The following is a 21,858-nucleotide window of genomic DNA, read 5'->3' on the forward strand; positions in this document are numbered from 1 at the left end:
TTGCAAGAGCAGTAGATAAGTAAAGGATTGTTTTTGTGGTGTAGCATATCAGAATTTATTAAAGACAAATAAACAGCAAGGTGACATCTAATTACAAAACACCCCGTGAAACCTAATTGCAATTAGGTGGACTTTCCCACATGCTTTTGAGTGCTCCTACATGGTGTTCCCTCCTGTGCTGGCAGCTGAGGTGGAGGCAGGTTGCTGACCTTCCTAAGAAGGGTCACTGACCCGAAATGTTAACTCTGCTTCACTTTCCACAGATGCTGCCAGACCTACTGAGTGGTTCCAGCATTTCTTGTTTTTATTGCTGACCTTCCTGTTCCGTTGCTTTTGATGGCCATGGCGGTTGTCCTCTGGTTGCCTAGGGCCTTGATGGTCCAGGCATGTTGGTGTTCTCCTGCACCGGTGCAGGAACTGCCTCTGTCATTGTCGCTTCCTGAGGCATTGGTGGTACCATCAGAGGGGAGGAAGATCCACCATCCATGCCAGGAGCACCCTGAGAGAAGCCCCAAGGTGCTTCAGGCAGCTGCTCATCTTCCCTTTCAGGGCACACTTGTCCCTCCCTGCCCACCTGAGGAGTTCGAGGATGATTCCAGGTGTTTTGCTGCCCACACCCACTCCTGCCCCCTTGCCCAGCCATTGCTCCACAGAGCTGATGGAAGAGGCGATGGCAAGCAGGTCAGCGCGCACCTCCGGCATCTACTGTGTGGTTTGCTGGATGTGGCTCTCAAGAGGGTCATCACTCTTTCAATGGACGATGCCACAAGCACACATTTCAAAGACATGGCTGCATTCATGGCCTGTATCGACTCCTCCATCATTTGGACATGGATGCGCAAAGCCTCTGGAAGCTCTGCCAGATGTTCATACACCACATGCTGCAGGTCTAGCATCTGCCAGCTTGTAGACGATTCCAGAGGCATGTCATCAGCTTGAAGCTGAGCAACACCGTCCCCTCCCACAGTCCTCCGACGGTGTGGCCTCAACTGTCGCAGCCTCTGTCAGCTGCTCAAGTGCACCTATTCTGTGCTCACCAGATTGTGATCCTGTTCCTGCTCATGTGCAACTATTCACCGATGGGGGAGTATCTGCGCTGTTTGAGGGTGTGGGAGAATGATGTGACGGTGCTTCCTCTGAGGTCTCCTCCTCCTCCTGAAAGGTGGAAGGTTGTCCTGCAGGCTCTGTGATTGGCTGCTCTTGTCCATGACCTGCGAGAGAGAGAAGAGTGATGAGAGGTCAATGCGCATTCCAATACATCCTTCTGACTACTCATCATCTGGAGTTCTATGTAGCCATCAATAGACACATGAGCACTCTGCTTTGTGCTCACCAGAGGGTCTATTGTGCCGACCCATTAGGCCACTCACTCTCTCAGGGGTCCACGCCCATCTCACCATCACTGATTACCTGCCTTGCATCCATGCCTCCCAGCTCCATTCCTTCTTCCCTTGACATGAGGATCGCCAGGTATGGTACACTGCCTCCAGTTCTTCTCGTGCAAGCACATAAATTTCCATTATTACTCGGCCATCAAAGACACGCACTATGCTTATGTTGATAACAGCCTACTTATCTATCATGGTACTACAGGGATGTCTCCTGCATGCAGCCATTCAGTACTGGCAGTGTAGGAGTCAACTCTGACTGAAAGAGGAACACACATCCTCTACAGAGGAACACACATCAGACAGTCAAGGCTGCTTCCTGGGCATTGCCATTGACTAGGTGGACACCCCCTTCTCCAATTTCTTAATCACTTTTAGTCACACTTAAGGCTGCAGGCGTAACATTATGCGATGTACTCACTTTGCCAGAACACATCAGGTCATTGATTCTGCTTCGACACTGCAGCCATTTACATGGGACCACCCCACAGCTGCTCATCTCCTCCATTATCTCCATCCGTGCTTGTTTGGTATGACGAGCCCATCTCCTCCTCTCATCCCTAGGGAACAGGACTTCCCTCCGAGCCCATGCAGTCTAGGGAAGCATCAGAGAACCTGGGCGCCACCCTATTTCTGCTTTCTGCCATGTCATAATTTCTACACTTGCCATGGCTCCCTCACCGTTCCTTCTGGGACTGCTGCCTTAAGATGGTGCCAACCTTGCCTGACCCAGTACTTCCTCCTAACTGGTCGGCTCTCACAACTGCCGACCATTAATTGAATGACCTTGACAATATCACACTCCCATTTCCTCCCGCCAGCTGGTGCAGCCACAACACCCGCTTTCGGTCCGGACATCGGGACTTCGTTGTTGCCGGTAAAATTCCAGCCATAATTTCACTGCCTATCTGGATCATTATTAGATTGATGAGGATATAGGACACCCATCAATTTTATCAGTACCAAACTGCAACAATTTTGCATGTTTGTTTTGTGCTTTGTTATAGTAAAATGGAATTGGGAAAGTGTTAGGAAAACTCCAATTAAAAAACTACTTTATAGAGTTCGAACACAACACTCACAAAATTCTTACCATATCATGCCAGTGAGCATATTTGTCTAACCCATCCCTTTCTTAAATTCTTACAAATAAAATCTAATGCATTAAAACATGTAAAAAAAAAATATTATTCACAAAAGACATTTTTACCCGCAAACTTACTTCCAACAACTTACTCCACTTTGCCACCAAGATGCACCTTACTGGACCTCTGACAATGATCATCTCAGGGTATGATCTACCCCACTTACCCTCTGTGTTCTCCTCCATGATTCACTACAATGGCCTCAGAATAACATTATAATTGTCCAAACGCTACCACGCACAATACCCAGCACTCACCATATGTCCACCCTTCACCACAATTTGTGCCCATCCTTCTTGCCCTTCAACGTGGATTTCTGCACTCTCCAGCTACATTCCGATTGATTGGGTTCTAACATTTTTATTTATAGATACACAGGAGCCAATATATCAGAGCGCCTTTTACAATATCAAAAAATATATCCAAGTGTTACTCTGAAGGCTGGAATATAATCCCTAAGTGACACAATTCTGTACATCTTGTATGGTAAGACATTTTTCTGCTACATATTACAAGAAGAAGGCCCACCGACACTTCTCAGGACAACTAAGGATAGGCAATATATCTGCCCATGCCGGCATCAGTCACTTCTCCAGAACAAATAATGAATATTATATTAAAAAACACTTTGATTTGTTTTTTTACTGGGTTACAGTAATTCTGTGCATCTTGTACAATAACAGACCATGATTTATTAGGTTCTGAAAGCCCTGGTATGATCATATTGTTTGATGTTCCTTTTCAGAATATGAAATTGAGCGCTCCTTCTTTCTACGCATGAAATGTGTTCTGGCCAAAAGAAACGCAGGTTTGACTTGTGGTGGTTACAAGGTAAGAAATGTAAATAATCATTGGGAGAAGTATGCAAAAACCAATACATAAAAATACTGGCATTTATAGTGTAAACTGTAATTGCATTGGATTTCATTCAGGGAGATATCACACAGGTTGGATGATTGAGGTGATTTTCAAGCACTCTTATGCTGAAACACCAGTTGTGGCAGGGGTGGGGATGGGGGGAAGTCTTATTTCAAGACGTAAAAGAAAGTAATACCACATTATCTTTGCTTAATGTTTTCAAGCTACAACAGCAATCAATTTGCATTTATATAGCACCTTAATGTAATAAAACATCTCTAGGTACTTCACAGCAGCATAGGTAAACAAAATCTGTCACAGAATCATAAGGAGATATTAGGAAAGATGAAAGGTAGGTTTTAAGAAGTGTCTGAAAGGATGAAAGAGATGGAGAGGCAGAGAAGTTTAGGGAGGGAGCTCCAGAGCTTAGGGCCTTGGCAATTGAAGGCACGGCTGCTAATACAAAAGCAACAATTTTCATTAAAATTAATTTATTCTTCAGATAAATTCTAAGTATTGTAAATACCATGGTCAGTGGTATAAATTAAGATCACCTCCTTTGTCTCTTATTGACTTGGAAATCACTGCAGACTGCATGTTAACTATTTACTTATGTGTTATGCAAATTCCAGCTGCAGTCTGAGATTAGTAACTGCAGTATACAAAGCACAGCTACAAGACCAAGTTATACTGTGGGCTGCACCTGGCTATGACTTGTACTGTGCCCAGTATTGCACAGCTCCACTCTGCCTGTGGCAAATTTATGTTTCTGACCACAGTCATGCACTTTCCTTGTATCTTATAGGATTATTCTCTTTTACTGACTTCTTTTTGGAGAATTGGATTTTCCAATGTCTGCATTCCATACATAGCTGGAGAGTGGAATCCTGAAAAATAAGTTAGTCAGGAAGTCTGAGTTACAGGGAAAGTGATTCAAGGATTATTCCAGAAGTCTTTCCTGAACAACATATTAACCTCAAGGTTCCATTAGTACATGGTGAGCAAACAAAAACGAGAAAACTGAGACAACAAAGAAAAGCTATCAACATTTTTTGAAGCAACATGGATAAACAGAGGAAGCAGAAAATAAACATAACTGGGAAGAAATTCTTTTGGGAATGTTGCCCAAGAGGTGTGAGGAGGTGAACCAGGAAGTTGCAGAGGGGTGAGATGGGGTGGAGTTAGGATTCTGCAAATCAGAGAATAGGTTAAATTATCTTAGAAGCCAGAAAATTCTAAGTAAGATGATCATTCGGCTAAATTTTGGATTTGCTGCAAAAAATCACTGCACAGTAAAAGCTGTATTACAACAGAGTTAGCTGGAATACAGATAAGCATGAGGGAAAAGGATTGGTGAAGACAAATGGAGGTCTTACAGTCAGAAACAGGGGAATTTATTATGGGGAACAAAGAAATAGCTGACCAACTAAATACATACTTTGGTTCTGTCTTCACAAAGGAGGACACAAATATAATACCAGAAATGTTGGGAAACACAGGGCTTAGTGAGGGAGAGGAACTGAAGGAAATCAGTATTAGTAGAGAAATGGTGTTGGGGAAATTGATGGGATTGAAGGCTGATAAATCCCCAGGGCCTGATGGTATGCATCCCAGAGTTCTTTAAGGAAGTGGCCCTAGCAATAGTGGATGCATTGGTGGTCATCTTCCAAGATTGTATAGACTCTGGAACAGTTCCTACAGATTGGAGGGTAGCTAATGTAACCCCACTATTTAAAAAGGGAGGTAGAGAGAAAGCAGGGAATTATAGACCAGTCAGCCTGATGTCGGTAGTGGGGAAAATTCTAGAGTCCATTATCAAAGATTTTATAGCAGAGCACTTGGAGAACAGTGGTAGAATCAGACAGAGTCAGCATGGATTTACGAAAGGGCAATCATGCTTGACAAATCTACTAGAATTCTTTGAGGATGTAACTAGTAGAGTTGATGAGGTGGAGCCAGTGGATGTGGTTTATTTGGACTTTCAGAAGGCTTTGGACAAAGTGCAACATAAGAGATTAGCGTGTAAAATTAAAGCACATGGGATTGGGGGGTAGTGTATTGCGATGGATAGAAAATTGGTTGGCAGACAGGAAACAAAGAGTAGGGATAAATGGGTCTTTTTCCGAATGGCAGGCAGTGACTAGTGGGGTACCGTAGGGTTCGGTGCTAGGACCGCAGCTATTCACAATATATATTAATGATTTAGATGAGGGAACTAAATGTGATATCTCCAAATTTGCAGATGACACAAAACTGGGTGGGAGGGTGAGTTGTGAGGAGAATGCAGAGAGGCTTCAGACTGATTTGGACAAGTTGAGTGAGTGGGCAAATGCATGGCAGATGCAGTATAATGTGGATAAATGTGAGGTTATCCACTTTGGTAGCAAAAACAAGAAGGCAGATTATTATCTGAACGGCTATAACTGAGACAGGGGAATATGCAACGAGACCTGGGTGTTCTCACACACCAGTTGCTGAAGGTAAGCATGCAGGTCCAACAGGCGGTAAAAAAGGCAAATGGTATGTTGGCCTTCATAGTGAGAGGATTCGAGTACAGGAGCAGGGATGTCTTGCTGCAATTATACCGGGCCTTGGTGAACCCACACCTGGAATATTGTGTGCAGTTATGGTCTCCTTATCTGAGGAAGGATGTTCTTGCTATAGAGGAAGTGCAGCGAAGGTTTACCAGACTGATTCCTGGGATGGCGGGACTGACGTATGAAGAGAGATTGAGTCGGTTAGGATTATATTCACTGGAGTTCAGAAGAGTGAGGGGGGGATCTGATAGAAACGTATAAAATTCTAACAGTACTTGACAGGATAGATGCAGAAAGGATGTTCCCGATGGTGGGGGAGTCCAGAAACTGGGGTCATAATCTCAGGATACGGAGTAAACCATTCAGGACTGAGATAAGGAGAAATTTCTTCACCCAGAGAGTGGTGAACCTGTGGAATTCACTACCACAGAAAGCAGTTGAGGCCAAAACATTGCATGTTTTCAAGAAGGAGTTAGATGTAGCTCTTGGGTTTAAAGGGATCAAAGGATATGGGGCGAAAGTGGGAACAGGTTACTGAGTTGGATGACCAGCCATGATCATAATGAACGGTGGAGCAGGCTAAAAGGGCCAAATGGCCTACTCCTGCTCCTATTTTCTATGTTTGTATGACCCATCAAGCCTATTCCTTCTAGAAACCATATACAATCTATTTTGTGTCTATAACAATAGTTACTGCATATATAGCAATTAATTCTACATGAAGCACTTTGAGAAGTTCTTGAGTCATGAGTTAAGACGCTATATAAATGCAAGTTCTTTATCACAGAGCTATGCAACACACCTTCTGAGAGGAATTTCTGCAAACTTTCTTCTGTCCTTAAAAAGCAGAATCCAGAAGGTCTATTTGACATCACGCGCTACATTATTGATTCATGATGGGTTGTCCTTGACATGACATTACTTTTGATCCCAGCAGCTCAGGAACCATCATTCAGCAGACAAGGTTTAATCATTTGCCTGTACTTATCCAAACAACCTTCAATCACATTCCAAATCATAGGTTTATCAAGCTCTTTTTTAAAGCTCTAAATCAATTGTTAAGCAGAAAATTAGTTGATGCATTAGATTCTGTTTGCTTACCATTTTTCTCCATTTTTAATCATTTGTTATAATTTTTCTAATTGCTATGTTGATCAAAATGAGGGATTTCACTGTTAAGGGTGTCAACATTTTCCAAGACCATGGGTTAGATCGATGTCTTTTTGGTATCTATCTCGCTGCTATAGATCAACATATACCCAATTGGTAAAACAGAAATCTCCTCCCAAAGGCACGACTGTCAATCACAATTGTGAACCGTCCTTCCATACTGCACCATGTTGGCATGGCAATACTCTTCAGCACCTGGCCTGCCCTTTTTTTTTGGCAGTTTCCTGTTGCTAAATAGATTATGGGACAAATTTAATGTGTAAGTAAGTGTGCAGCTTAGTATTATTTAATAAAGTTCCCACCTTTAGCATCTGAGTGAAATGGGTCAGTTTCACTTGCTTGACCCTTCTGTATGTCTAGATAATATTTTCACCATGCATAACTGAACTCACATCTTCCCTCTTTGTAGGTTATCCACTGCAGTGGGTATTTGAAAATCCGACAGTATGTGTTTGACGTAGCTCTCTATGATGGCTGTTACCAGATTGTGGGACTAGTGGCAGTGGGACACTCATTACCACCCAGCGCTATCACTGAAATCAAACTTCACAGTAACATGTTCATGTTCAGAGCCAGTCTAGATCTCAAACTCATATTCTTGGATTCAAGGTAAGAACCTCAAATTGGCAAAATCTTTTAAAAGCAAGTAATGGTTATAAAGATTGAGCTCTTTATACGTTAGAATTTCCAGATGTTGAAGCACCAAGGCATCATCAAATCATAGAATAATAGAAATTTACAGCACCGAAGGAGGCCATTCAGCCCATCATGTCTGCGCCTGCTGTCAAGTAGCCATCCAGCCTAATCCCATCCAGCTCTTGATTCATAGCCTTGTAGGTTACAGCACTCCAAGTGCATATTCACAAACTTTTTAAACATTATGAGGGTTTCTGCCTCTACCACTCTATCAGGCAGTGAGTTTCCAACCCCCACCACCCTCTAGGTGAAATGATTTCTCCTCAAATCCCCTTTAAACCCCCTACCTCTTACCCTCACTGAGTCTCCAATTTCAAGTGCATTCCTTTTGCTTTAATAAATTGCATATGGGAGGTGAAAACTGGAGGATGATTCATCACCAAGCCATTACGATTTGGCTCTTAATTGAAGAATGGCATTTTTGGAGGCCAGGGTGACCTCAGCACAAGACCAATATGAGGAGGGAAATAGTAGAATAGAAGGACTTTATGCCCTCCAAAAGAAATGTAACAGTGTAATCTGTTGCCCAAATCTGCCTGATACTGCTAGCCAGACCACAGCTAGACCTCTCAATGAACATCTTTTTCCAGCAGTCCACAACAGGTTCACCTTTCAGAGAACATTGTCAATTATGCAAAACTCTGCTTTTGTAATAAATATGATATTCAAGGTCTTTTTTGTAGCTGGATCAATTGGATGCACTTGAATGGAAAGAAAGAGTTGAGGTATATGTTGAGATGGTGGGTGTCTTGAGAATGACATCCTTGTTTGTGCATGGTGGCCGATTCCTATTGCTAAAAATTGTATAGCTAACCCTACAGAAATCACCTCCAGTCATGTTAAAGTGCTCACTCTATGTATTAATGATGGTATTTACAGGAGACAATGGATTCCCTTATAATGCACCTGCCCTGCAGCACTGGAGACATCTTCCTAGAAGACCTGTTGACTTAGTCCTATTTCCTGGTCTTTTCCTATATCCATTCAATTTTTAATCCAGTATTTTACAGATACTGCATCCAGCACAGTTCCTGGTAGAGTATTTCAGGTCTGAACAACCATCCATGTGAAAAAATGATCCTAACCTCTCCCTTCATTCCTTTAATGCTGATCTTAAATTTATACCCTCCAGTTACCCACTGGTTTTTCTCTATTTACCTCATCAAAACCCTCAGAATTTTGAGCAGATCTCTTAACCTGTTCTGCTCTAATTAAAAGATCTCCAGTTTCTGTATTCTCTCTCCTTGAATAAAACTTCTATCCCTGGTATTCCTCTTGTAAATCCCTTCTACACCATGGGCTTGACCTTCTTTGGAAAGTAAGATGCCCAAACTTGGACCCAATATTCTAAGTACTGATAAAGCAATAATTTCAATTTACTTTGCAATACATTTTTCCCTGCTACTTTATTTCCCTATGTATAAAGCCTAGGATCTCATCTGCTTTGTTCTATATAAATTAGCTCACTTTTTATATCATTGAAATTAGCTCACAATTATTATCTTCATTATCAGGGTGGCAGAGTTAACTGGATATGAACCTCAGGACCTGATAGAGAGGACTTTGTATCATCACGTGCATGGATGTGATGTTTTCCATTTAAGATACGCACATCACCTCTGTGAGTAACAAGCTGCTCACCTGAAATGGCACTCATTCCAGAACACTTTGCACAAATCAATTATTGTACGCCACATATCAGTTAAAACTCCCTATCTGATTTTAATCTAATTTATGCTTCTAGATTTATAACAAATAGGACAATATTTTCACATTATTAGCTTCTGACTATCACTCGATAGCCCTGCAGTAATCATGGCACAGCTGTTAATTTTTCAACATTAACACCCATTGATAAGAAAGGTAGTTAGCTATAAGGCTAAAGTTGGACATATCACTGTTGCTTAAAAGGAATGAAGTCTGAATAAAATTATCATGACTTTCACAGCATATATTATGAAAATAATGTAATTATAAAAAAGAATTTCAAGCGTGTGTTTGTATGACAGTTGCAAAGCATGCAAAGGTAACTCCTAATTCAGTCATTTTTGTTGAGAAACCAAAGGGACGGGTCAAGCCTCATAGCACAGAACAGCTTAATGGAAAGTAATGCAATAGCGGAGGTAAATCAGGAAGTAGGGAATAGGTAACAGCCAAATTTGCATTTTACAAACCTGAAGATTATAGGCAAGAGCAAAACCAAATTGAGTTAAGGAATTTCACAATTTTGAGAGCCTGTAAATGATTGCATTAGCGTCGAAGACAAATGACGAGTATTTAAATCAACACTAGTAAGATTTCTAAGAGGAGGAAGAGCATTTTTAAATGGGGAAAGACTCCTTTATTTTGAAAGGTTTAACACTTCTGTTAAAATAGTGGCAGAAGAATGTTATTTGAATACATTAAGCATCTATCAGCTAATACTGCGAACAGTAGTTTCTAGTTTGATTTCAAGTTCCAAGTCATATTTTTCAAAATGTTGTACAATTTGAGGAAATATTGCAAAATGTTGAATATTGATCTGAAACAATGCTGTAAAAGTGCTTTTTCTTAATTATTCTGGAAGTGCTGGTCAAAGGACAAGTCACAACGAAGTACTACAGGCTGCTGTCGAAACATGGAGGCTGGGTATGGGTTCAGAGCTATGCTACCATTGTACATAATAGTCGTTCATCCAGACCCCACTGCATTGTGAGCGTCAATTATGTCCTCACGTAAGTATATGTCTACAATGTGTTCATCGATACAAAATTTGTAATAACATTTGAAAGAACTAACATACATAAGAAAATCCAGAATTTGAAAAGGCCAATTGGCGCATCAAGCTCACTTGACACATGATTCCCTGTATGATTATTCTGTCATGAACTCCCCCTATACGTATCTGTTGATTCTTTACTCTAGAAAACATTATTTCCCCTGAAGAGAAGCACCAAGCAGTGTTGCCAAACATCTTTAAAACTCTCAATCCCACTTCTCAAAAGATATTGCCAATGTATCATCTATGGCTACTAAATGCAATTCCACACAGCATACCTTAAAACATCAGTTAATAAATGAACGGAATGCAGTGGGGTTGAGTGATTTCCATTGAAAACCATCCATGTTATCCTTACGAGAATGAAATCCACAAGAAGAAAGAAGTATACTGAAGATGATGAAGAAACTAGAGAAGCTGGGGTAGTTCTCCTTAGAGCATCGAAGGCTAAGGAAAAATGTAATAGATGTTTTCAAAATTATGAGGGGTTTTGATAGAACAAATGAGGAGAAAGTGTTTCTACTGTGGGGAGGGTCGGTAACCAGAGGACACTGGTTACCTCTGGTTAACCAGAGGACACGATAACTGGCAAAAATACAGAGGGTAGATTGGGAAAAATTGTTTTACTCAGTGAGTTGTTATGATCTGAATGCACTACCTGAAAGGATGATGGAAACAGATTGAATCATAACTTTCAAAATGGAATTGGATAAATATTATTAAATATATAAAGGAAATATTTGGAGGGATATAGAGAAAAAGCAAGGAAGTGGGACTAATTGTGTAGTTCTTTCAAAGAGCTGGAATGGATATGATGGAGCCAAATGGCCTCCTTTTGTCCTGTAAGATACAATGATTATGCCCCAGATCTTCACTTTAGCGGAATTGGGTGCATTTTCAATGTGATAGGATTTCTGTGCACCACGATAAAGCACCCCCTCTCCACCCATGCCAATTTTCCAGCCTCAGGCTCAGTTAAGTATTTTGCTGGGTTCCCTGGCCTCTGCCCAGGAGTCCGGCAGTAATGGGGGCACAGATTTAGACTCAGAGACCTCTGAGCTACTGGGAAAATGGAACTTCTTTTGAAAGATCTGGCACCAAAGCTTACTGTGATGTAAAATTTAAACCCCCCTCCACAGTCCTAGCAATGCTGGATGCCAGGAATGAGTAGGCTTCTCCTGCGTCCAGTGTTGTTATGGGTCTAATGATGGAAAATAGATCTGATGATGTATTTCCATCATTTGAATCAATGTGCTGACCTTTATATTAGTGGATGTATTCAACACACCCGGTACTTCCATTCAATAATCAGTTGAACATCAAGAAATTTGTAGATTTTCCACCCACTGAGCCCCCAGCTCCCCTCGCTACCTGCCCCAAAAATCACCAGATGTAGGATAGGCGGGGATGGAAATCAGAGGCAGGAGGTGAGGAAAATCTGGCCAGTAATGAAAGCAAAAATATATCTACGAAATAGGCTGTTCAATGCAAAAGACTAACTGAGGTAAACAGTTTAGCAAGTTGAACGCCATGCTAACTAATGCTAGGTTCTGTATTTATTTGTTTGCAAACTATCAGTTTCTCATAGTGATAATTCTCACTAAGTTGGTGGTGAGATGACAATGGAGACGTGGTTGAATTGGATGATATAATGGATTAGAACACTGTCCTTTCATTTCGAGGACTCTGGCTCAATCTACACTGATTGGTATTGGCTTCCAAGTGATAGAAATTTGGATAGTGAGGTGGTTGCTCACATGGAACACACATTACAACAGTGACTACGCATCATTGGCTGTAAAGCACTTTTAGGACATCTTGAGGATATGAAAGGCGCTATATAAATATAAGTTCTTTCTTTCTATGAATGACAGTAGCACTATGCAGAGGAGCTGGCTGCAATTCCAGACAAAGATCAATGACATCACCAGGAGTGGCGAGGTAAGGGCCCAAAGTGTGACCTCATAGTTATTCAGTGCAGTAACTATTGTTGCCATGAACTTTTCACTCCTACCTACTTCATTACAGTATTTAACCAGTTTTTCATGGTTGCCTGCTAGACTGCACTTTTCACTTGGTACTATCTCCTTTTTCTAGCACGTCTTGGCTCAGTAAAACCCTCAACAGTAGAACCACCTCCCTTTGGATACAGCACTTGCATGATGCACGATTTTGTCTTCCCAACACTTATGAAGTGCACTCTGATATATAGGTTTTAGTGCACGCGATGCCAACAACATCGATTGCTCTGCCTTTGTTGACGAGAGTACTACAAGAGGAGATGGAGAACAGGAGGTGGATTGAATAAGCTGCATCCTCTCCCTGCTTTTGAGAAGCAAGGTCTCCAAACACAGATATGATTGTTTGAAGAGGAATCAAGACATTAGGAAGGAGGGGTCTCACCCCTCAGGGTTAGTATTATACATATCCTTCCTTTAGTCTTCAACCTATTGCATCATGTGCTCACTGTCAGTGAAGGATGCTTTGAACAGCAGGTCTATGCCAATAGTATAAGTGAAGGCTACATGCATTGGGATATAATAAGGCCATTTTCTTCTTATGTTTCTCAAAGTATGGCAGAAGAAGCTGAGGTGAGTGCCAATAAGCAGGTGTAACTATACACATCACAGTGCATTGCATCATTCAAGTGCACCTTGCAAACAGCAGTACATGCATATCCAAACAAGGGATTTAGAAATTGAATTTGAAGAGAATATACAGGTTGAAACACAGAGCACAAGTAACAGAAGGAGGTGATAGTGGCATGGAAGGAGCAGGAAGCAGCTGGTCAGCAGGTAAAATTTTTGAGGGCATGGATCCTGATCTCAGGCCCAACTTTTAGAAGGTGGATGTTTTCTGAACAAGATTGTTAAGAGCCATATTGAACATGGTTTATCAGCTTTTATTACATGACAGGTATTGTAAGATATTCTACAAGCTGCACATGTAATTGTGATGGAAACCACACCAGCCAAATGGAAACATATTAATTTCATCATATGGAACACTACTTGAACGTTTTACTGGACATTGAATATAACTTGTTTAAAAGGACCACAAAGCAGAACAGATAAATAGCTGCACATTTGCATACCGAGAGATAGTTGCATAGAGAGACAATGGAAGTTCTACCTGATTCAATTAGCGAGATGGGTTTTGTCAATAGTGGTAATCAAAAGACATTGAGAGCCACTCACTTTGTAAGTGACAAACTTCCACCGTCTCCCCACCCCACCCCCCCCCCCCCCCCCACCCCCTGAGTGTGACTGTGACTGGAGAATTTTTGAAATCAATAATCGTCACAGACGATGCTGTTTCAAACAAAGAACTGGTCATATGACTAACCTGCTGGCCAACCTGGGGACTTTTTGAATTGTGCCCACAGAAAGGGCAGACTGCAATTTGAAGACAAAACAGAAGGAAGCCCTATCTCCCTGTGTGTCTCTCTCTCTCAAGCAAAGTCCCAGGGACCCACGGAAGCATCTTAAGCCTCAAGACAGAGGACCTCTTCAGCCTTCTGGTACCAGAGAAGCAAGTTTGAAAGTGTGCATTGGGCCCCAGCAAGAATTACAAACCCACAATTCCAACCAAAGACTTAACAGCAAAACTAAAGACAGTAACTGAATTCCATCTACTGCTCCAAACCTTCCTCCTTTAATTCTTTCTCCTCCTCTGTATCTATTTGTGTGTGTGTTTATCTCGTATGCATGCTAGCCTGGTTGCATTGCGTATTTTTAGTAATTTTTAACTGAGTTAGAGAGATAAGGTTAATAAACTTACACCTTTCTTGTTTAAACCCAAGAAAGCCTATCTGATTGGTTCATTTACAATTACAATTAGAGAGGACTCACTGAGGTGAAGCTAAAACACTATGTTTTTAAAAATTAAACACTGTTATGGCCAAACCAGGAAAGGAGCCAGAGGTGAGCCTGAGACCCCTTCCTCACCCAGTTGTCGTAACATAATATTCTGATACATGTGGCAACACCAGAGACATCTGCAGTGGAGCCCTCACAGTGATGTTTCAATGCTCTTATTCTGGCAGCTGAATGTGGATACTTCACTGCAGAGCAAAGCTACACCACAACCTGTGACATTTTAACGGGCCTAGGTAGGGCTGAGTGCCTCTGAACCGTCAAGGCAATGGAATTACTCCTTCACCCTATCTCTGGTGTGGTCAATGATGAGTCTCATGAAGGCATGAAGTTCTTTATGCCCGTACTCCGCTCGTGTCTGAGACTACTGCAGAGGCATCATAATCCACAGCTACGCCAGGTGGCCCTGCTCCCCAAGAACCCAGCCTTACACCTTCTGATTAGGAAAGTAAGAAAGAAAAAAGGAACATAAGACTTGCATTTGTATAGCAAAACATCAAACTCGGTGTTCTCAAGATATCCCAAATCACTTTGCAACCAATGGATTACTTTCAAGATGCAGTCACTATAGTTATATAGGTAAATGTGGCTGTCACCTCGAGCACAGCAAGGCCCCACAAACAGCAATGAGAGTCAGTCTGTTTCTAGTGGTAGTGTTTGAGAGAAGACTGTTGCCCCAGAGAGCTCTCTGCCCTTCAAAAGATGCCACTGGTGTCTTTCATGCCCACATGAGCAGGCAGTTGGTTTTCTATCCCATCCAGAAGAATGCAGCACTCACTCAGTACTGCACTGACATTAAAGCAAATACTGTGGATGCTGGAAATCTGAAATAAAAACAGAATGTGCTGGAAACACTCAGCAAGTCAGACAATATCTGTGGAAAGAGAAACAGAGGTAATGGCAGGACTTGTAGAGGGTCAGGAACCCTTTAACTGGGCTACAGCATTAACATCCTCCCTTCAGGGATGGACACCCCTCAGTCAGAGAGGTTGGGTGAGGTGACACACCAAATCTATCCAAGGAAGGATTTCTAATTAATGGAACCTCCCGGCGTCAGAAAGGCTGAACTGGACATGGATTCCTGAGACTGCAGTAACTAGAGGAATGGAGAGGAAGGCCGTCCCCCACACCACCTCCCCAGGTCTGTCACTCATACCTGGAGGTCCTGCTGTAGGTACGGAGAGGCTGCAGTGAGACAATCTATCAAACCAAGCAGGCAAGCATGGAAGAGGCCAAGGACATCAGCAGCAGAAGCGTGGTCCCTCCAACCTGGAGACAGTCCACCAAGAGAATCCAGGACCTCTGGAGGGCAGAAGAGGTGAGTGGCATAACACTTTCAGGTGCCAGGCCCCGCACTCTGACTTTCCTAGCATTCTCCTGCATAGCACTCCTCAGGACAACACATCTTGCAGCTCCACTCGTTCCTCTATTTCCAGACACCTCATATCCCCATCCGACCACTCATACTCACAATCAGCCGATTGCTCTCTCGCTCCCATGCGTCACGGTCATCCTCCACCAATGTTGCCCTTTCCTCCAATCCACGCAATCCATTTCTAACATCCATAACTCTCTGCTTTCTCTCCTTGCTTGAGAAGAGAGAACAGAACTCCGGAGAGAGGCAGAGACCCCGGAGGGGGTGGGGTGGCCCTCCAGTGACAGCCACCCCTGACGGCCACTGGCAATACATGCCCAGCTGGTCCACTGAGTAAGAGATCTTGTTCCAGGAGGCTGTAGATGTCAGCAATGCCCTGCCGTGAAAGCCTGAGCCTGCTGAGGCAGTAGTGCTCACCCATGTCAAGAGAGATGATCCTCTGCCTGTAGACGCTGTGTTTGGAGTATTGCCTCCTACCAGCCGGATCTCTGTGTCCATCCCCCTCTGTCCTGTGGAGCAGCATGTGGTGAGGAGAAGGCAGCTGCTGCCGCTGGTGTTGCTGCTGCTGTAGCTGGTGTCTCTGCTCCTCTTGTTCCTCATCAGAGATACAAGGTAGAGCTGCATAAGCTGCTCCCATCCTGCAGTGAAGGCTGACAGCAGGAAGTGCAGCTTAAGGTAAATGAAGTGCAAGACAGGTGAACTGACCGCCAAGAAGTTGACGATCACCTGTCAAGCACTGAAAGCACTCCCTGAGAATAGTGGGATCTTTTACATCCACCTGAGAGAGCAGATGGTGCTTTGGTTTAGCACCTGGGCATAGCTGCAGCTTTTCTGTTTAAAGCCTTCCCAGCCTGTCAGTTTCACCAAAGAAGCAATCCCCACTGTGTACTTCCGAAGAAGGGTCACTGACCCGAAACGTTAACTCTGCTTCTCTTTCCACAGATGCTGCCAGACCTGCTGAGTGATTCCAGCATTTCTTGTTTTTGTCCCACTGTGTACTTGCCTGGTTGACCCTGGCGAGTTGCCAACAGCTTGCAAAACCAATGTGCTGATTGTTAAAGCCATATGGTTGGTTAAAACAGCAGTTAAAGGCCTATTTGAATCTTGTAATAACCTACCCAACAGCTCCAAGGGGGTTCCCAATCCCCTGCAAACCGCCCCAGTTGAAACCCAGAAGTGGGACAGGGTGATGTCGGGTTCGCAACCCAACGCCACTTTTAGGGAATTTAACATCCTGCAAGCACCCAAATTTGCCTCCCTTTGGCAGTTAAAATGCCCCGCAACGTTTCAGGTCAATGACCTTTTGTCAGAACCCACAAACTTTCTGACTTAGGCCAACTGAGGCAAAATTACACGGAGGAGAAAATAATAGGGACATAATGGATTGCCTTAAAATGAATTCATCCTGAGTGCTGTCAGAAAAGCAAACCTTCACCTGCATTGCCTTGTGCAGATGGTTGCATACAAGCTGTACGTTAATTGGGAGCACTGCCACTTTTGGTTCATGTACGACCCACTATTGTGTGCAGGTGCACATATGTGTGCAATCAATCACACCCTGCACTTTGGGAACTTAAGAAAATTGTAAGAACATTCGGGTTCTCACTGTTTGTTGGCTTCTGCCCATGTAGAATATAATGTAATTGCTTACTGTTGCAAATAGTGCATCAGTCCCTTGCTGAATGCAGTTTTGAACTATAGACTGACTTGATGTCCCCACTGCTAGCTGGTAAACAGCCCAAGGCAAAAATAATTTGTGGTCCCACTGACAATGCAGTTCTTGCCCTGTGATTGTGGCTGCAGGCCATTCTGAAGCCTGTGGCACAACTCCATCATCCCTTTTCTGGTGATCACGTCACTCTTTGTGCATTGGTCCTTAGTCAAGTCCAGGCGATTTCTCCAGAAACAGGCCCCATTCAGTTATTTTAAACCATTTGGTGAGTTTATGCTGCTGTCACTAGGTGCAAAGGTAAATATATTTCTAACATTCAACTTTCCTAAGTGCACAGGAAAAAAACTACTCAAATTCTAATCATGAAGAGCACTATTATATTTTAATTGGCTAGCAGAAATATAAACAAGATTCTTACAACGGACAAAAACACACACAAGATAAAGTTTATCCAGGACTGGAAAAACTGTTCATTGATATAAAATACCAGTGGATCTCCTGTGGTGTTCTCCTGGTAAGTCAGAGGATACACAGTTTTATAACAACAAGAATATTATGGATTATCCTGCTTCTGAGGTGTAGCTATGTTAACATGATCTGTCCCTTTTGATAAAGGTGATTTGTAAATTGCTAGGACTGTATAATGTCCGCTGCAAGTCAATCAGCATGAAATCAGGAGCTTTTTTTAAATATGCTTTTGACATTGTGAAGTGGGATGTTTGAAATGTGTTTGATGTGATCAAAACCTTTATCAGAAAAAAATAATGTGCATTTATATAGCGCTTTTCACAACCTCAGGATGTTCCAAAGCATTTTACAGCCAATGAAGTAATGCATAAGTGTAGTCACTGTTGTAATTTAGGCAACACAGCAGCCAATTTGTGTAAGGTCCCACAAACAGCAATGTGATAATGACCAGATAATCTGCTTTAGTCGTGGTGTTTCAGGGATAAATACCGGCCAGGGAGCACTCCCCTGTTTTCTTTGGATAGTGGAATCTTTTACGTCCACCCGAGAGAGCAGACAGGGCCTCAGCTTAGCATCTGACCCAAAGGATCGCCATTCCGCCTGTGCAGCACTCCCTCAGTACTGTACTGGAGTGTTGGCCTAGATTGTTGGCTAAAGTCACTGGAGTGGGATTTGAACTCTCATCCTTCTGGTTTTGTGCCATGTTATATATTATAAACATAACATATTATATAATATAATGCAGTTTGATTTCTAGTGGTGTTGCTTCTGGAGAAAACAAAACAAATTTCCTGTTACTTCTAACAATAGTCTCATTCTTTTCCACTCTGTAGGTCTTATTATACTGCTCTGTTTCCTGCTCCACAGATGCTGCCAAATCTGCTGAGTATTTCCAGCACTTTGTTTTTATTTCAGATTTCCAGCAGCCACAGTATTTTGCTTTTATTTTACTGAACTACTCCCTAAGCCTTCCTGTTTATCACCCTCCATATGGTTCTAACACTTTTAGTGCCCATTTGCCTATTTGTCTTTGAATTTTTTTTTTCATTTTTAGTGTTTGTCTAATTTTATCTTTTGCTGTGTATTCTCGCTTTTCTCTCTCCCAATCTGACTTTGAGGCTTTCTTCTACGTATAAGTATAAGAAACAAAACTGGGGAACTAGAGACATTGATTTAAAATAGAAAATTGTGATATTAGAGCATACTTGTACAAAATCTTAGACCACAGTAGAACATTGTGTACTATTTTGGGCACTCCATCATAGAAGGGATATAAAAGCAGTGTAGATTCTCTAGGATATTAGCTGCAATGATATGTTAAAGCTATAAAGAGAGACCTGGGCTGATGAGGTGAAGGGGTGACCTGATAGAGCTCTTCAAGATTAGGAAAGGTTATTCTGAGATAATAGATTGTTTCCCTTGATTGGGGAGGTGGTAACAAGAGGGCACAAATTTAAGATAATCACAAAAAGAATTAAAGAGGAAGGGGGTTAGAAAATAAAATCTTTACACAAGAGCTAAAATGCAGAAATCTCTGCCAAAAACAATTGTTGAAGAAGAGTCCATAAATTCTGCATTTCAAGAGCTTCTGCAGCAAATTCATTATGTTACCCAACACCTGAGAGGCAACACGTCATTTGGGACTCATGTTTGTAGTTCCAGAAGCAACTACTACTCCTCTCATTATCAAATCTGCCACGACTGCTCCATTCACCTACTCGTCATTCCCCATTTAGCCAACAACTTGTTGCCCTGTGCATGACCATATTTGTGATTTGCCTGTGAGTCATCATCCGCATCTCTGCCATTGGTATCCAGCAAAAAACAGTTTTATGCCCCTAGGAGTTCCTTTCACTGATCCTACCTGAATCGTCCTTCACTCTTTCCCCACTTCCCTTCCTCTGCATCACTATCCCTCTCTTTCTATGTGATGACCATCTCCTGAAACTTGTGTTCTGGGAATCCTTCCACCGTTAGCACAGTGGGAACACCCCAAATTATTCCTTACATTCAGTAACTGAACGAGTGTGGTCAAACCAGTGTTCTCTGCTTTTGTATTCTATGGGTAGCACTGTTAATCAAGGATGGCATTGGTGCCATAGTTAGAGATGACCTTGGTTCAGGAGATCAGGATGTAGAATCGGTTTAGGTGGAGATGAGGAATAGTAGGGGAAAGAGGTATCTAGTGGGAGTGGTCTAAAGGCCCTCTAACAGTAACCACAATGTAGGACAAAGTATACAAGAAGAAATATTGGATGCTTGTCATAAAGAGACATCAATAATCATGGTGGTTTTAATCTAGATATCAACTGGGAAAATCAGATTAACAATACTAGCCAGGATGCTTTCAAGATAGTTCCTTAGAGCAGCACGTTCTCGAACCAACCAGAGAGCAGGTTGTATTAGACTTGGTATTGTGTAATGTGGCAGGATTAATTAATGATATCAGTGTAAAGGCACCTCTAGATAGCAGCGACCACAACATAATTGAATTTTACACCCAGTTTGAAAGAGAGAGGAGTGGGTCTAAGACTAGTATTTTAAACTTAAATACGGGCAACTATGTGGGCATGAAAGCTAAGCTAACTAAAGTGAACTGGGTTACTAGGCTAGGAGGTAGATCAATAGAGAAGCAGTGGCAGACATTTAAGGGGATAATTCAGAAAACTCAGAGTAAGTATATTCCGACTATAAAGAAAAATTCTAAGGGGAGGACCCACCATCCGTGGTTAACTAAAGAAAGTTAAGGAAAACATCAAACCTAAGGAAAAATCATATAATTGTGCAAAGGTGAGTGGCAGGTCAGATGATTGGTCATAATATCAAGAATGGCAGAGAATGACTTAAAGGATAATCAGGAGAAAGAAATTAGAGTATGAGAGGAAGCTAGCTAGAAATGTAAAAACGGATAGCAAAAGTTTCTATACACGAACATACGAATTAGAAGTGGGAGTAGGCCACTCAGCCCTTCGAGCCTGCTCCGCCATTCAATAAGTTCATGGCTGAACTGATTACTCCACATTTCTACCTACCCCTGATAACCTGTCACCCCCTTGCTTATCAGGAATCTATCTGCTACTGCCTTAAAAATATTCAAAGACTCTGCTTCCACCGTCTTTTGAGGAAGAGAATTCCCAAGACTCACGACCTTCTGAGAGAAAAAAATTATCCTCATCTCTGTCTTAAATGGGTGACCCCTTATTTTTAAACAGTGACCCCAAGTTCTGGATTCTCCCACAAGGAGAAATATCCTTTCCACATCTACCCTGTCAAGACCCCTCAGGATCTTACATGTTTCAATCAAGTCACCACTTACTCTTCTACATTCCAGCAGATACAAGCCTAGCCTGTCCAATCTTTCCTCATAAGACAGCCCGCCCATTCCAGGTATTAGTCTAGCAAACCTTCTCAGTACTGCCTCCAATGCATTTACATCCTTCCTTAAATAAGGAGATCAGTTCTGTACACAGTACTCCAGATCTGGTCTCACCAATGTCCTGTATAGTTGAAGCATAAACTCCCTACTTTTGTTTCAATTCCCCTCGCAATAAACGATAACATTCTATTAGCTTTCTTAATTATGTGCCATACCTGTATACTAACCTTTTCAATTCATGCAGTAGGACACCCAGATCCCTCTGTATCTCAGAGCTCTGAAATCTCGCACCATTTAAATAAAATGCTTCTTTTTTATTCTTCCTGCCAAAGTGGACAATTTCACACTTTCCCACATTATACTCCATTTGCCAGGTCTTTGTCCACTCACTTAACCTATCTATATCCCTTTGTAGCCCTCTTATGTCCTCTTCACAAGTTACTTTCCTACCTCTCTTTGTGTCATCAGCAAATTTGGCAACCATACCTTCATTCCCTTCACCTAAGTCATTTATATAAATTGCAAAAAGTTGAGGCCCCA

General features: G+C 42.2%; 1 protein-coding gene across 3 annotated transcripts in view; it reads left to right on the forward strand.

The window, feature by feature from the left end:
* The window catches only part of sim2 (SIM bHLH transcription factor 2), a 106,393-nt gene that overhangs the window by 65,444 nt on the left and 19,091 nt on the right, over positions 1–21,858 (forward strand). For all 3 annotated transcript variants that reach the window (XM_068040041.1, XM_068040042.1, XM_068040044.1), the window contains 4 exons: positions 3,279–3,364; positions 7,508–7,707; positions 9,309–9,415; positions 10,361–10,508. In XM_068040041.1, the coding sequence (XP_067896142.1) occupies positions 3,279–3,364; positions 7,508–7,707; positions 9,309–9,415; positions 10,361–10,508 (541 nt within the window). The remainder of the gene's footprint in view (positions 1–3,278; positions 3,365–7,507; positions 7,708–9,308; positions 9,416–10,360; positions 10,509–21,858) is intronic.

This window comes from Heterodontus francisci, chromosome 10, assembly GCF_036365525.1.
Source record: "Heterodontus francisci isolate sHetFra1 chromosome 10, sHetFra1.hap1, whole genome shotgun sequence".
Lineage (NCBI taxonomy): Eukaryota > Metazoa > Chordata > Chondrichthyes > Heterodontiformes > Heterodontidae > Heterodontus > Heterodontus francisci.